The sequence below is a fragment of the Pseudopipra pipra genome, chromosome 18 (assembly GCF_036250125.1).
Source record: "Pseudopipra pipra isolate bDixPip1 chromosome 18, bDixPip1.hap1, whole genome shotgun sequence".
Classification (NCBI taxonomy): Eukaryota; Metazoa; Chordata; class Aves; order Passeriformes; family Pipridae; genus Pseudopipra; species Pseudopipra pipra.
Window position 1 is genome coordinate 5590715 of NC_087566.1, and position 12918 is coordinate 5603632.

Below are 12918 nucleotides of genomic sequence, written 5' to 3' on the forward strand. Positions count from 1 at the left end.
GAGTTTCTTAATGTTGTCTACTCTGTTGCTATGTCTGGATTTGTGTGTGCAGCTGGCTAGCTGGAAGTAACAGCTGCCTTGATGAGGAGTGAACAGATTTTTTTTTCCTCCTACACAGCATCTATATATGACCTGTGCTTTGGTGTTGAGAAATGTTCACATTGGTTTTGTTTCCAGCCAGCTTTGTGCAGCACCTTAAAAAAACCATCTTTCCTGATGTTCAGTCCTTGTTCTCCAAATCTCAGAGTTGCAGCTGATGTAGATGAGAAATCCCCAGTCTCGGAGTCTGTCACCAGGGTATATCCACTGCTCTGTAGTTACTCAAACTCCTGGCTCTAGAGTTCATAACTTCACATAAACCCGGCAGGTTTCCAGCAGTACTGCGGGGATCTACCACCCTCTTCCCTCGAATACTTTTTCAATTAACTCAAACCTGTCATAATCAAGGTGAAATACGATGCCATGAGCATGGGAGAGTAGTTATTTGGAGAATGTGATGGCAGGCTCTGTCTGTAATTATCTGACTGCAGGAATAAGTGGTAATCCTGTCATTAGGAAAGACCATCAACACATGCTCTTTGATCTGTCACGAACTGAGAGGTTCCCAAGTTTTAGAGTGTTTTTACCACAGAATGATCTGAGCCAACTGCAATTACAGTGCAAGAGGAGAAAAGGGGCCCCATTTACATCTGTGAGGCTTGGATTGACAGGATGAATTCTCCCTACAAACACTACACTGTAAATTACAGAAGAGATTTGGAGCTGCTCCTTGGCTGGTTGTTGGCTGTTTCCCAGGCTCTAGCCTGGATATTTCTTTAAACCCTTCTCACTTTCCTGCAAGGACCATCACTGTGAGATACAAAATACCCCTGTCTGCTTGTCCTGACTCTTGCAGGACTCGCTCAGAATAAAGAAGACAAATAATATGATCCACAAACAAGTGGCTTTCTCAAGAAACATGCAGCGGGTTTGCTGGTTTTATGATGACAGCAATGTTTATGGAACTTAGTTGTTAAAATTGATTTTCTTTGTAGGAAATGAGTGCCCTGCTGTGACACCATTATTCTCAGTCCCAGCAGTTCACCAGTGTTCTTTATAAAAAACCCACAATTTATGTCAGTTCAAGACACTGTATAAGAATTTCAGGAAATGGGCTTCATCACAGAGGTTTCTCAGGGCAGGGACCCAATGCTGAGAGAGCTTCTGCTACCACACAGAGTCACTGGGATGCTTTCCAAACCAGAGGGGATACATGGGATCTGAGTCCTCTGAGGACATGAGGGTTGATGCAGCCAAGGGAACTAGCTGCTTTTCCTTGCCAGCTAGAATTTTTGGATATGAGATGAATGGCTGTATGTTCTATATGCTGGATCAGCAGTCTGCATTTTCATCCTCCTGATAAGCAGTAAAGCTTCCCAGGGAAAATTGAGAAAGCCCAAAATACTAAAAATGATTGAAATACCCTTGTTTCAGTGCATTGTGAGCTGTAGGTCATGCTGTGGCTGAACTATTTCCTTTCCTTCCTTCTTTGTACCAGACACTGATGCAGGCAGTTGGGTGAAACTGGGTGACCTGAAGGTCAGAGAGAACAAACTGCCTGGCTAAACTAAACCTCTGTTTCTGTGTGCAAGAGAAGAGCATTTAGACTCTGCCAAATGGCAGCAAATGCTGCTGAATGTTCTTGTTGAGGAGAGGAAAATGTGTGCAGCAGTGTCACAGTGTCAGACTCATCCTGCTTTCTTATTTATCACTCACTTCAGATAGAGCTTTTGATTAGAGCTGTCCCCTGGCTTACTGAGAGGCACCTCGACTGGGACACATACTCCTGCCTCTGAAAAAAAGTTTACTGAAAACCAAACTACAAATAACATTTCTGACTCCTCTTCAGCAGCTGACAGCATGCTCAGTTGATGTGCTGCTATTGTAAGCAGAACATAGATCTCTTTTTATAAGAAAAAAAGGGATTGTTTTTCAGTTCTTTCGTTGATTTGGCCACAGTGCTTATGAAATGGATGTTACAAAATAAAGGCCCTTGAAGGATATTCCCTACTGACAGCTGTGGGAGGTGACCTATGGTGTAGAGGACAGATCACAAGGCAGAAGAATTTAACAAGAATGATTAAACACTGGAAAAAAAATAACTGTGCAAAAAGACAGACATTTTCTTGTTTGATGTCTTCAACTCATGATCAGAAGCTGTTTTGGAAGAGGTGCTTTATTTGGATATGTGATCAGGCTCTGCTCAAGGAGATTTAAGTGAAATCTTCTTTTTCATGATATGCCAGATGCAAAGCTGTGTTTTTGAACTAAAACCCATAGGAAATAAAAATAACATAAACTGTGATTTACAGCAAACCCTGTGCAAACCACATGTCCTTGGAGGGCTGAGGTCTAAGTGCTATCTTTAGTTTCTTTCTAACAAACAAACAAATTTAAAAATCCATCCAAATCCGTATGATTCCCTTTCTCCTGACTTCAGCCACGACACTCTAGAGTTAGCTGATTTGGGACAAGAAATACTTCAATGAAGCAGAAAGAATTTATATATGGCCACTAAACATGGAAAAGTAAACATTTCAAGTGCCTCAGGCAGTTCTGATTACACAGCTTATCTGTGCACAGCAGGTTCATGGAGCCTAAACCGGAGCAGAAACTCTTAGTGACTACTCCATGGTGGACCTGGAGCTCTTGGCACCTGCTGTCTGCGCCACCAAGGGCTGAGGGTGAGAGCTGAAATAACCTTCCAGTGAGGTCCCCCTGGCTGGTGTGGCTCCCTTGTGGGGGAGCTCAGTGCTGCTCTTTCTGAACCTGTTCCTAGTGCCGGGGCATCGATCATGCAATGACCTCTTCTCTATCAGGGCTGTCAGGGATCTCGGGCCCGGCATGTCCTGGGGAGCACCATGAGTGAGGCCTTGAACAGAACTGCCATGGTCTCATGTCCTGGTGGGGGCAGTCTCTCAGGGTGGGTTTGTGTGGGGTATCTTTGTTTTCAAATGAAGAAAATAAGCAGAGCTCTAAGCAAGGGGGTGGAGCATTACTCCAGGCAAGGGGTTTGGGGTTATATGGCCGGGGAATGAACACTCTCCCTTGAGTGTCCCACAGCCCCGCTGGAGGAGGTGCCTATGCGTCATCAGAGCAGGTATGACTTGTCACATCATGACACACTGCAAAAGGCCATCAGATGAAGTTACAAACAAAATGCCAGTGGTGTTAAAGAGCAGAGGGCACATGTCACTGGCTGGACACCCCACATGCAGGGCTGGGGGCTGGTTTTCCAGCTGCCAGCGGGGTGAGCACCCGACAAGGGCGCCAACGCTCGTTTAGGGCCTGTGCTGACACAGCGCACAGCTCCTTTCATCCTTCGACCCCAGAGAGTGCTGTGCTGGGCAAAATGGGAGCTGCCACCTTTAAACAAAGCATCTGTTTATTCTTGAAACAATTAGTGACGGCAGTTAGATCTTGAACTCGTTACTGAGCCCAAAACAATTATGATAAAAACAAGTTCCAGATGGGCTCAAAAGGAGTTGTTTTTGTCTTTACTGAATTAGAATGGATTCCATGTCTCCAAGTTCCTCTGGTATTTATGGACAGGAAACATGAATTACACACAATAATTTACAACAAACAAAAGAGATGAACACTGCAACAGCCCATTTATCTTTGCTCATGTGCCTTTTTGAGGTTTATGTGCTGTTTAACCCATGGGGAGAGATAATAGCTTTTTTCTTTGTTTTTTAACTCTCTGCTATTTTGGTTTGTATAAACCGAGACAGGAAGCTGTTGAGTTTCTGTTGCAGGGTTCAGTTTACCTGCAACTCCAGGCAAATGCTTGCATGTTCCTAAAAGTCACCCCGGAAATTGGGAAAACAAACCCAGAGGTAACAGGAGGGTCTAATACTGGTCTGTCACTGTGTACATGCAAAACTGTTCCCTTTCAGAAAATATATATATTTTTAAACTGAAGTCCAAATGAAACCACAGTGGTGAGTGTGCAACATACTAGTTCTTCTTTCCCAGGAATGTTTCTTGCGAGTTGGTTTGTGGATTGTAAATGTTTACAGTATGACAGGCGTATTTTTGTGGAAACTGAGTTTCTGGTGTCTTGGGTTTTGAAACCAATGCTTCACATTGACATGTCTTGAACTGCTTCCAAAAGGAAGGAGAACTCAGCAGATGACAGGCAGCAGTGGTACGTCACTGCTGCTCAGACCTGTGCTACATCTGCTTTGGGTCCCTGGGCAGAGGGAGCATGACAGAACAAGGCAGGAGGAAATCAGCAAAGAAACTCCTGGGCAGTGTTTCTGTTCTGGCAGTACCTTCTTGCAGCTGAGACAAAGAATTTAGCTTTGCTTTTTCGGGTTTTTTTATCAGATTCCATGATTCTGTAGAAGGCATCGCTACAAAGGTGTGTAATGCAAACTCAAATATGTGGCTGGACTGATGAGAACTTGTGAAAGGACATAATTCAAAAAAACCATAAAATGTGACACAGACTGTAACAAAGACTAAAGCTGCCCTGGGCATACTGTAGTGCATGAAGTCAACTTGGCTGAGCTCCGATGGGAGTGAGATCATGGGCAGAAAGCAGCCTGGGAACCAGGGGTGACACTGGGATTTGTTTGGCCTCTTCCAGTGGGAGCTGGTGAGCTTCCCAATGCACTTCATCATGTCTCCCCCTTCCCCCACAAACCTTAGAAAAGAGGCCTTAAGTAGAAGCCTGGACAAGTAGAGTTCTCCAGTTTTGGCTGGCAAACAAGTGAAAAGAAGAAAATTGAGAAACTGATGGCTTTTTTTCAGATTTTATGCAATGTCTGTTTTGCACATAGTCCTCCACAGTGAATAAGTGGGATTGTCCATCTGGATTCTCATCTCTGGGGAGCTAGTGAGACTGAGCTCTAGGATGAAGGCCTTCCAGCAGAGAGGCTCCCAGTATTCATTTCCAGCCTTGATTCAATCAAGGGGCTGGAGATGAATTCTAGTGCTTGAATTCAGCTTCTGTCTGGCATCCCCACTCAGTGAGCACAGATAGGAAACCTCTAATTACCCACCCAAAGGAGCAGGATATTTATTCATGTATTTAATTCATTATTCATTTATTGACTCTCAGTTCTTCAACTCCATTGCCCATCCTGCTGGGGCTGGGAGTTCTGTGGCATGCTGGAGGGCTGAGCTGCAGCAGCAGGGCATTTGGGCTGAAAGAGCCACATGAATATAGGCAGGCCTTTGCAGAGCTCCTGGCCCAATGAGTTTCCCTGAAAGCTCAGCTCTCCTCACCTCTTCAGAGCTGTCACATCTATCCCAGCTCCCACCAAAAGCCTGTAACAACACAGCCAAGCTTATTGACACTGCTGCAGTTCAAGTTCCATGTTCCCCTACGCTCAACTCCATTCCCAGGTTCCCTATAACACAGCTATGACCTGAAGGAGTTTTCTCCTTTTCCCCAGCACAGTGACGTAGAGGTGGCTCTCAGCACTGCAGTGCCTGGGGCGTTCAGGAACCCAGTCCCTGGTCTCACAGGCACCCACGGGACTTTCTCTTCTTCCCTCTCTCCCCCAATATGTTGCTTTAACCCCATGTCCTGTCATCTTCCAGCTGGGTTTTGTTCTTCATCAAAGGGCAGTCAGGGCGGAGGTGGTGGAAGACACAAAGACTCCCTCCCCCGCCAGTAATTTCATTTCCCATTTAAACTGAGGGTTTAAAGGGAAATCTCAGGGCTCATTAAGGCTCTGATGACAGCTTAACCCTCTCCTGCACAAACCCAACACGAGGCTCACTCCTTGTCTGAAACCAGGGTGGCTGTAACATTAGACCCGAGTCGTGAGCAGTGCAGGCAGCTCCGGAGAGCACAATCAGCACGAGTGGAGGATGTCAGGTTGCTGTCGTGTGTCGTGTCCTACAGGCGGCAGACGCTCCGCTCTCTCTTGAGGGCTGAATCCAAGTGCTGCTGCCGCTCCACCGAAAAACAGGAGCATCTGCTGGGACCACGCGTCCCTTGTGGTCTCAGCGACCTTGTGCGACCTCGACAGGCCGGGGCGATCTCGGGGAAGCGCCTCATTGCTTCCTCCAGGAAGCAGGAGAGGTTTTGGCAAGAATTACTGACAACCCAAACCCCTTTGTGTCTTAGTGATGACAGGACTCTCCTGATGAGCGAAGCAGCCGGCACCGCCGCCCCTTCTCCCGGCCCGGCTCCCGCAGCGGGTCCCTCTCCCTCCAAACACCCGGGTGTGCGGGAACAACACGCTGGCAGCCCCGGGCTCTCGGGGGGCCGCCGCGGGGGCCGGAGCTGAGCCGGGGTAGGAACTGGGCGGAGGCACCTCCGGGCAGGTCCCTGTGCCGGGACCCGGCGGCTCAGCCCGGGCACTGCCCCGACCGCGCAGCCCCACGAGCCCACCCAGGTCCCGGTGCTTCTCCCTTCTCTGCCGCTGACGGCCCGTCCTCAGGACGCCCCCGACCCGCCTTTCTTTCGGCCGCCGCCGCCATCGGCGTGGGGGGCGGTGCCCGGGGGCGCGTCCCACCCACGGGGGCGGTGCCCGGGGCTCTCGGGGGCGGCACACGGGGCCGGTCCCTCAGGCGGGTCCGTCCCTCAGGCGGGTCCCTCCCCCCCGGCCCGTTCCGGCCGCGGCGGGTCCGCTCGCGGTTGGCGGCGCGCGCGGGCCGGGGCCATGAGGCGCGCTCCCATTGGCCGGCGCGCGCAGCCTGTCGCGCGGGGATTGGCCGGGCGCGCCCCGCGAGGGGCGGGGCGTAGGGGGGCGTTAAAGGCGCCGCGTCCCCGCGCTGGAGCGGCGGGGCCATGGCGTACCAGGGCTTCGCGCAGGAGTACCTGGGCATGCCCGCCGTGACCCGCGCGTACACCACCGCCTGCGTGCTCACCACCGCCGCCGTGGTGAGCGGGGACCCCGCCGGGGGGCAGGGCGTGGAGGGTTTGGGGGGGAAGCCGGGGGCTGGCTGAGGGCGGCGGGTGATGGCAGCTGCTCTGCCTGTCTCCCACAGCAGCTGGAGTTCATCACCCCCTTCCAGCTGTACTTCAACCCCGACCTCATCTTCAGGAAGTTCCAGGTGAGGCCCTGCCCGGGATTTGGGGCCCTCGTGCCCCTTCACGGCGAGGGGTGGATGTGACAGGCCGGGCCGTGCGTGTCCCGCTCCCCAGGGTGGACAGGGAGTGCTGTGTCATCCCAAGGGGCTCCTTTCCCACTACTCCAGCCTTCCCTGACCAGTGTGGGCTGGGTCACCAGCACAGTGTGCCTTCTTGTCACAGACACCTGGATGGAGACAGCTCCTTCCAGCCTTTCCCTGCCACACACCATCTTGACATTTCCTTTTTTCCTTTACTCAAAGCCCATCTCCCCCTTCTCTGTGACACTGAGATGTGTGGGAGCTGCTGTCAGGCTGAGTAGGGAAGGCTTTATTGTAGAGGGGCATGAACAGTGATTTACTTTGGCCCTGGGTGCTGAATTGTAGTTGTTCATCCTTTCCAGAAACGTAGAGAAATCTTCTTTCCCACACCTGAGAAGGGGAGACGCTCTGATGTGAGCAGTGAAGGGAGGTCCCACACGAGGGTGGGGTGGAGCTGTCTGGTGTCCTGGGGTAGTTGTGAGTGGACAGGTGCATGACTGGGCATCCCCCCTGGATAGAGCAATGGGCTGCTCTACATGTGACAGGGAGAGACCTCTCTGTCCACCTCCTTTTCTCTCTCCTCTCTCTTTTTCAGATATGGAGGCTGATCACCAACTTCCTCTTTTTTGGGCCCCTGGGATTCAGTTTCTTTTTCAACATGATATTTCTGTATCCTTTGGTCTCAGTGAAGCTCTCTGCTCCCATTTTGGCTTAGATGCAATTCCCCCCCATCCATCTTCCTCCCCACGCTGACTTGCCTTGGCAGCAGTTTGGGGCTGTCGGGTCTTCCCTTGGCTCTTTTGGTCTGAATTGAAGCCATTCCCCTGACAACTGTGCCCCCCTCCTGCCCCTCCATCTCTGCTTGCTGTCAGGCAGCCCTTACTAAAAGGCTGAGGGAGCTGGCAGTGCTGCTGTGGCTCGTGCTGGAGAGCAGTGCCCGTTCCTGGGGTGAGCTCTGGCTGGAGCACAGCAGGTGCTTCTTTCTTTCCCTGGGATCAGTGCTATGAGGTGAAGCTTGCACTGTTCTGCTTGGGGGCTTGGACACCTGGCTGACAGCTTCCTGGGATGAAATAGCTTGCAGTGGCTTATTCCCCCAAAGTCACGCTGTGGGGACACAGGATGGCCAGCTGTTAATTTCCTATACTGCAACCCCTCCCTTCTCTCCTGCTCCCAGGTACAGGTACTGCCGCATGCTCGAAGAAGGCTCCTTCCGTGGAAGGACAGCTGACTTTGTCTTCATGTTCCTCTTCGGAGGGTTTCTCATGACAGTATCCTTTGGAGTTGGTTGAGGCTCTTTGGTGTCTTCTGAGATGCTGTTGGTAGCGTAGGGCTTGTCTGCTACCTCTCTACATCCCGGTTGTGTTGTGTGGAGCAGGTACCTGCCTGCTGAGCAGCACAGCTGGTTTGTGAACCTTCTTGGTGTCATGGGGCAGAGGGCCCTGTTGTGCCCCAGGCCTGCCAGGCTCATGCCCTGTGGTGTGGGAGAGCTGAGCATGCAGTGGAGATGCAGCATCTTGCCATATGGCACAGCTTGTGCTCCTCGTCTTGCCCAGCCTTGTCTTGGCCTGTGCCTCACCCAGTGTGCTGAGAGCAGAAGCAAAATACAGGGAAAGCTGCCCTCGATTGTGTTGGTGTCTGCAGAAGTGCTGGTGCACCTGGCAAGGGGCTGGGCTGCCTCATCCCCAAAGAGGACATGTGGCAGTGTGCTGGGGAAGCTCAGCCTGAAAGGAGGCCACGTTATGCTCTGAGAACCTGTCCAGCTGTGACAGGGCCACTGTCTGAGCTCTGGTGAGTGGAGCACAGCTACAGTTGCATGAAGTCTGCTCAGGAAAGTGAGTGCAGCTGAAGGCAAGAACACAGGGCCATGAGGACAAGGAGTGAGATGTCCCCATACCATTGTCAGCACATCAGGCAGCACGAGCCCAGCACTCTGTCCTTGTGACCTGTCAGTGGCTGGAGACATCATCACGCATCTTAAGAAGTTCTTTTCATGACAAAGTAGTCTGCTGGGGAGAAATATCTCCCTCCCAAGCATAAACACTCTCTGAATGTCTTCTGCTGTCTTATGCAGATGGCTCAGAGCAGTGCTCTACTCACAGAGCTCTGCATGAAGCTGTGTGAGCTCTCATGGCTCTCGGCCACCCTTGGGCATTTGGCCAGCCAGTCTCCAGGTGCCTGCAGCACCCATGTGCTTGGCCATAGGTGAATTTGGAGTCCAACTCCAACAAGGGCAGGGGAATTTTTTGCCTCTGTCTGTCTCCTTGTGTTCTGGAGAAGAGGACTGTGAAATGCAAGAGCCATCTCACTGCTGAAATTCTTCTGTAGAAGGCAGATACTGGATGCAAGCTAGTTGTTAATATGTGCCACTGTCTCAAGTGCTGTAAGGCTGTGAAGGCCCTTCTTTGAAGGCCATTTTGATGTTCCCTTTGTAAAGGTGACTACATGAGCTCCCTGGTCTGCAGTGCTTGTAGACATCAGTTTAAGGAGTGAGCAATCTGTACGTGCTATTCCAGAGTGTCTTGTTCCGGAGTGGCAGGGAGGGACATATGTGCAGGGAGGGTGGTGGTCAGTACATCTCAGGCAGCCCAGGAAAGGTTTGGTGGCATGGGCAGTGATCAGCTGCCTCATTTTGGGTTTCCTAGTCACAAGGCATCCTGTGCTTCCTGGAGGTGGTGCACAGGGCAGGTAGGTTTTTCCTTGACTCCGTAGTTCCCAGCTATTTGGACTCTTTGCCAGCCTGTTTTTCCTGGGCCAGGCTTTCACCATCATGCTGGTGTATGTGTGGAGTCGCAGGAATCCTTATATCCGCATGAACTTCTTTGGGCTTCTTAACTTCCAGGCCCCCTTCTTGCCCTGGGTCCTGATGGGATTCTCTCTGCTCCTGGGCAACTCCATCATCATTGACTTGCTGGGTAAGCCAAAGCTGGTGTGTGCTGGGAAAAAGGGCACTTTGCAGCCACAGTGCTCTGTTCTCATAGGTGCTACTGGGCCACTGGCACCTCCTCTGGGTTTCACATTACTGAAGATAGTGGGTTTCCTAAAGAGAGCTCACTAGGGTTGCTGGGTGGCTCTTGCTTGTGACCTGCTTTTTGATGTGTCTTCCCCAGAGGCAGAAGTTGGGTGAGCTCTGCCTGATGCTCCTGCTGTGTCTGGTCTCCTGGGTGTCTGGTGCTGCCTTCAGGCTGATGGGCTCCCTGCCTGCTTCTGTGCTGATCACAGCAAAGTGCAGCACCACGGCTCTGGTGGGAGCTGGGCCTGGGTACAACAGCTGAGGGATTCCCAGAGCTTTATCCTGCTTAAGCTCCCAACAGCTCTGGTTCAGCTGGCACAGGAGTCACAGCTGTGCCTGACCTTGGTGGCTTCTCTCCCCAGGGATTGCAGTGGGTCACATCTATTATTTCTTGGAAGATGTTTTCCCCAACCAGCCTGGAGGAAAGAAGTTGCTGTTAACCCCTGGCTTTCTGTAAGTAAAGCTGATTCTTTCTGGGCTTTGCTGTGTTGCTTCCCAACCTGGGCCACTTCCATAGCAAACTGTGGTCTGTGACCACATGGGGTGACCACAGGACACAACTGCATGCTGACAGCACCTCAGCTCCACAGTTCATGCCTCTGCTGCATTATTTGCATGTTATATACATGTGTACACAGGGCCCATACAGTAGTTGCTGATACCTTCAGCTTTGCTAGTAGAACTGTTCTTATTGCTTGTGGAAATGCTAGATGCAGGTAGGATTTTTTTCTGATGTATTTTTGTAGTTTAGGAAAGCAGAATATGTTCTGCCTCATGCACTGAGGATCAAATCTGACCTAGAGATCAAGGAAGGAGAGGTACTGTCATCGTTGCAAAAGAACAGTTGGTGGTGGCACAATAGGCTGGTGGCTGTGGCTCACAGCCAAACCACCTGGAGGGCCAGGGTGTTCCTAGAAGGGCTGGGGGGTGTATCATCCTCAGCCCACTTTCCTAACCTGCCTGCTTGGTGGGATGGGCATGTCCCTTGCCAGGAAGATGGTATTTGACACACCTGAAGAGGATCCCAACTATAACCCTCTGCCTGAGGATCGTCCAGACCACCAACCCAGAGGCCAAGACCAGAACGAGCAGCATCCACAGTAACACAGGGGACTTCTTCCTGTGGCCAGATTCCTCTCTTCCGGCTGGACTGATGCTGTGGCCCAGAGATCCCACTGGAATAACACCAGTTGCCATTCCGACGTGTAACGTGTCACTGTCTGTCTGGGTAACCCATCCTCCCCTTGTACCGAGCGGATCCACAGAGCTTTGCACGTGAGAACTGATGAATACTAAGAGGTGTTCTAGGGACAGGGACTGAAGCTGTGACAGCTCCTCAGTTACTCAGTGGGGAATAAGTATCAAATGGGGTGTTAAACCAATTACTCCTTCTCTTTCTGTTAATGACTTGCTGTGTGCCAGGTCACTCTTGCCCTCTGTACAAAGACTAATGCACCTGGCCCTCACTGTTGTGAGACCTCTTTGTGGGCTTTCAATGAAGTAGTACTGTACCATGGTAGAATGCAGCTCAGCCTCTTCCTCTCCTTTACCCCACTCCTTTTTTGGTGGTTGTTTCCAAAGAGTCTTTACATTAAAGTCTTTATTTTTCGGTTGTGTGTCCATTTCTGCCAGGGGCAGAGGCAGCAATCCATCAGGAATTTGCTCAAAACTGCCAGGTTGCTTGGGCTTTTCTGGTGGGCAATGCAAGGTTCAGTCTAGCTGGAAGATGTCCTTCCCCTCTGCTGTCAGCTGGGCTGCAGAGGATGACAAGGGGTGTGGGGGGTGTCTAATGAGAGAAAGGGGTGCCTGGGAAAGGACAGGGGACTGAGCTGGACACTTGATCCAGGCAGTGACTGGAAGCAGCACTTGACACTGGTAATAAAGACTCTCTGCACCTGCAGTGTAATTCCACTGTTGTTGAATTTTTTAGTTCTGAGACTTAAACATCTGAGTTTCAGGGGAAAACTAAACAAACTAGTCCCTACCCTGACAGCTGTGCTAAATGGATTTGACCATTCTTGCTAATGCAGTGCACACTGTGCTCATACCAGACCTCAAAGCCTTTGGAGTAAATCTGCAAATGTATCTTGGTAATGTTGCTTCTGCTTAGACAAACTTGCCAACCACCACCAAACTATGAAGAGAAGTATGAGTACCCAGCATCCAATTAAGAATTATGTGGGAACCTTGTGGCAAAGGAATATTGAACCACACCTCCCACACTCTCCTCCTCTGTGACCTTCCTGTGAAAACACTATTTCATATAAAAAATAAGATGTCATTTGAACAAGCTCTTCTGCTGCACCTGTGTTTCCCTCTCAGAAGAGGGTGAAAGACCCATACAGGTGATTGTTTGTTCTAGAAGACACAGTGGTGCTAAGGGCTAAGCAGTGTCAGACTCAACAGGTACTTGCTGTGTACCTTGCTCACGACCTAATGACACAGAGCTGGTGCCTCAGTCCCTGGAAAGTCTGTCTTTGCAGTCTGCAGAAATGCAAAAGCTGGGCTATGCTTTTAGCTGGGATACCACATTAACCTAAGGAGTTGTAACTGTAGAGCAAAAAAGCTGCTCCTGGCTGTTCCCCAATGGTCCTAATAATACATGGAGAAAGCTGGCTGAAGTTCCCATCTTTCTGGGAATTGGTCCCTCAGACTGTCCTGCCTTGCCCCTGGCTGCTTGGAGGGACAATTCCTACAGCCTCTCTGGGACTGGAGAAGCAGAGGGACATGCTGAAGTCCTTGTGTGCCCATACCTTGTTGTGAACTTTAGGATTAGGTAACCACAAGCTTCACAG

The 12918-nt window shown here is 50.8% G+C and overlaps 1 protein-coding gene and 1 long non-coding RNA gene across 4 annotated transcripts in view; both read left to right on the forward strand.

Moving 5' to 3' along the window:
* Positions 1 to 12918, forward strand: part of LOC135424019 (uncharacterized) — an 86852-nt gene that overhangs the window by 42645 nt on the left and 31289 nt on the right. The window lies entirely within an intron of this gene.
* DERL3 (derlin 3) lies at positions 6733 to 11734 on the forward strand. 3 transcript variants are annotated; one of them, XM_064674785.1, is made up of 7 exons: positions 6733 to 6883; positions 6991 to 7056; positions 7709 to 7782; positions 8288 to 8381; positions 9830 to 10025; positions 10486 to 10576; positions 10870 to 11102. In XM_064674785.1, exons 1-7 carry the CDS (start codon positions 6791 to 6793, stop codon positions 10904 to 10906), a joined length of 651 nt encoding a protein of 216 aa, XP_064530855.1. In that variant the 5' UTR covers positions 6733 to 6790; the 3' UTR covers positions 10907 to 11102. The 3 variants fall into 3 exon arrangements, with proteins under 3 accessions (XP_064530855.1, XP_064530853.1, XP_064530854.1); XM_064674783.1 differs by lacking the exon at positions 10870 to 11102 and adding an exon at positions 11116 to 11734 and having other exon boundaries at positions 6734 to 6883; XM_064674784.1 differs by lacking the exon at positions 10870 to 11102 and adding an exon at positions 11116 to 11734 and having other exon boundaries at positions 6751 to 6883; positions 6994 to 7056.

Bases quoted from the DNA above. Each gene is read 5' to 3' on its own strand.
- DERL3 (XM_064674783.1), top strand. From the start codon at position 6,791: ATGGCGTACCAGGGCTTCGCGCAGGAGTACCTGGGCATGCCCGCCGTG. The intron at 6,884-6,990 runs GTGAGCGGGGAC...TGTCTCCCACAG, and splicing joins TGCTCACCACCGCCGCCGTG to CAGCTGGAGTTCATCACCCC. The intron at 7,057-7,708 runs GTGAGGCCCTGC...TCTCTTTTTCAG, and splicing joins TCATCTTCAGGAAGTTCCAG to ATATGGAGGCTGATCACCAA.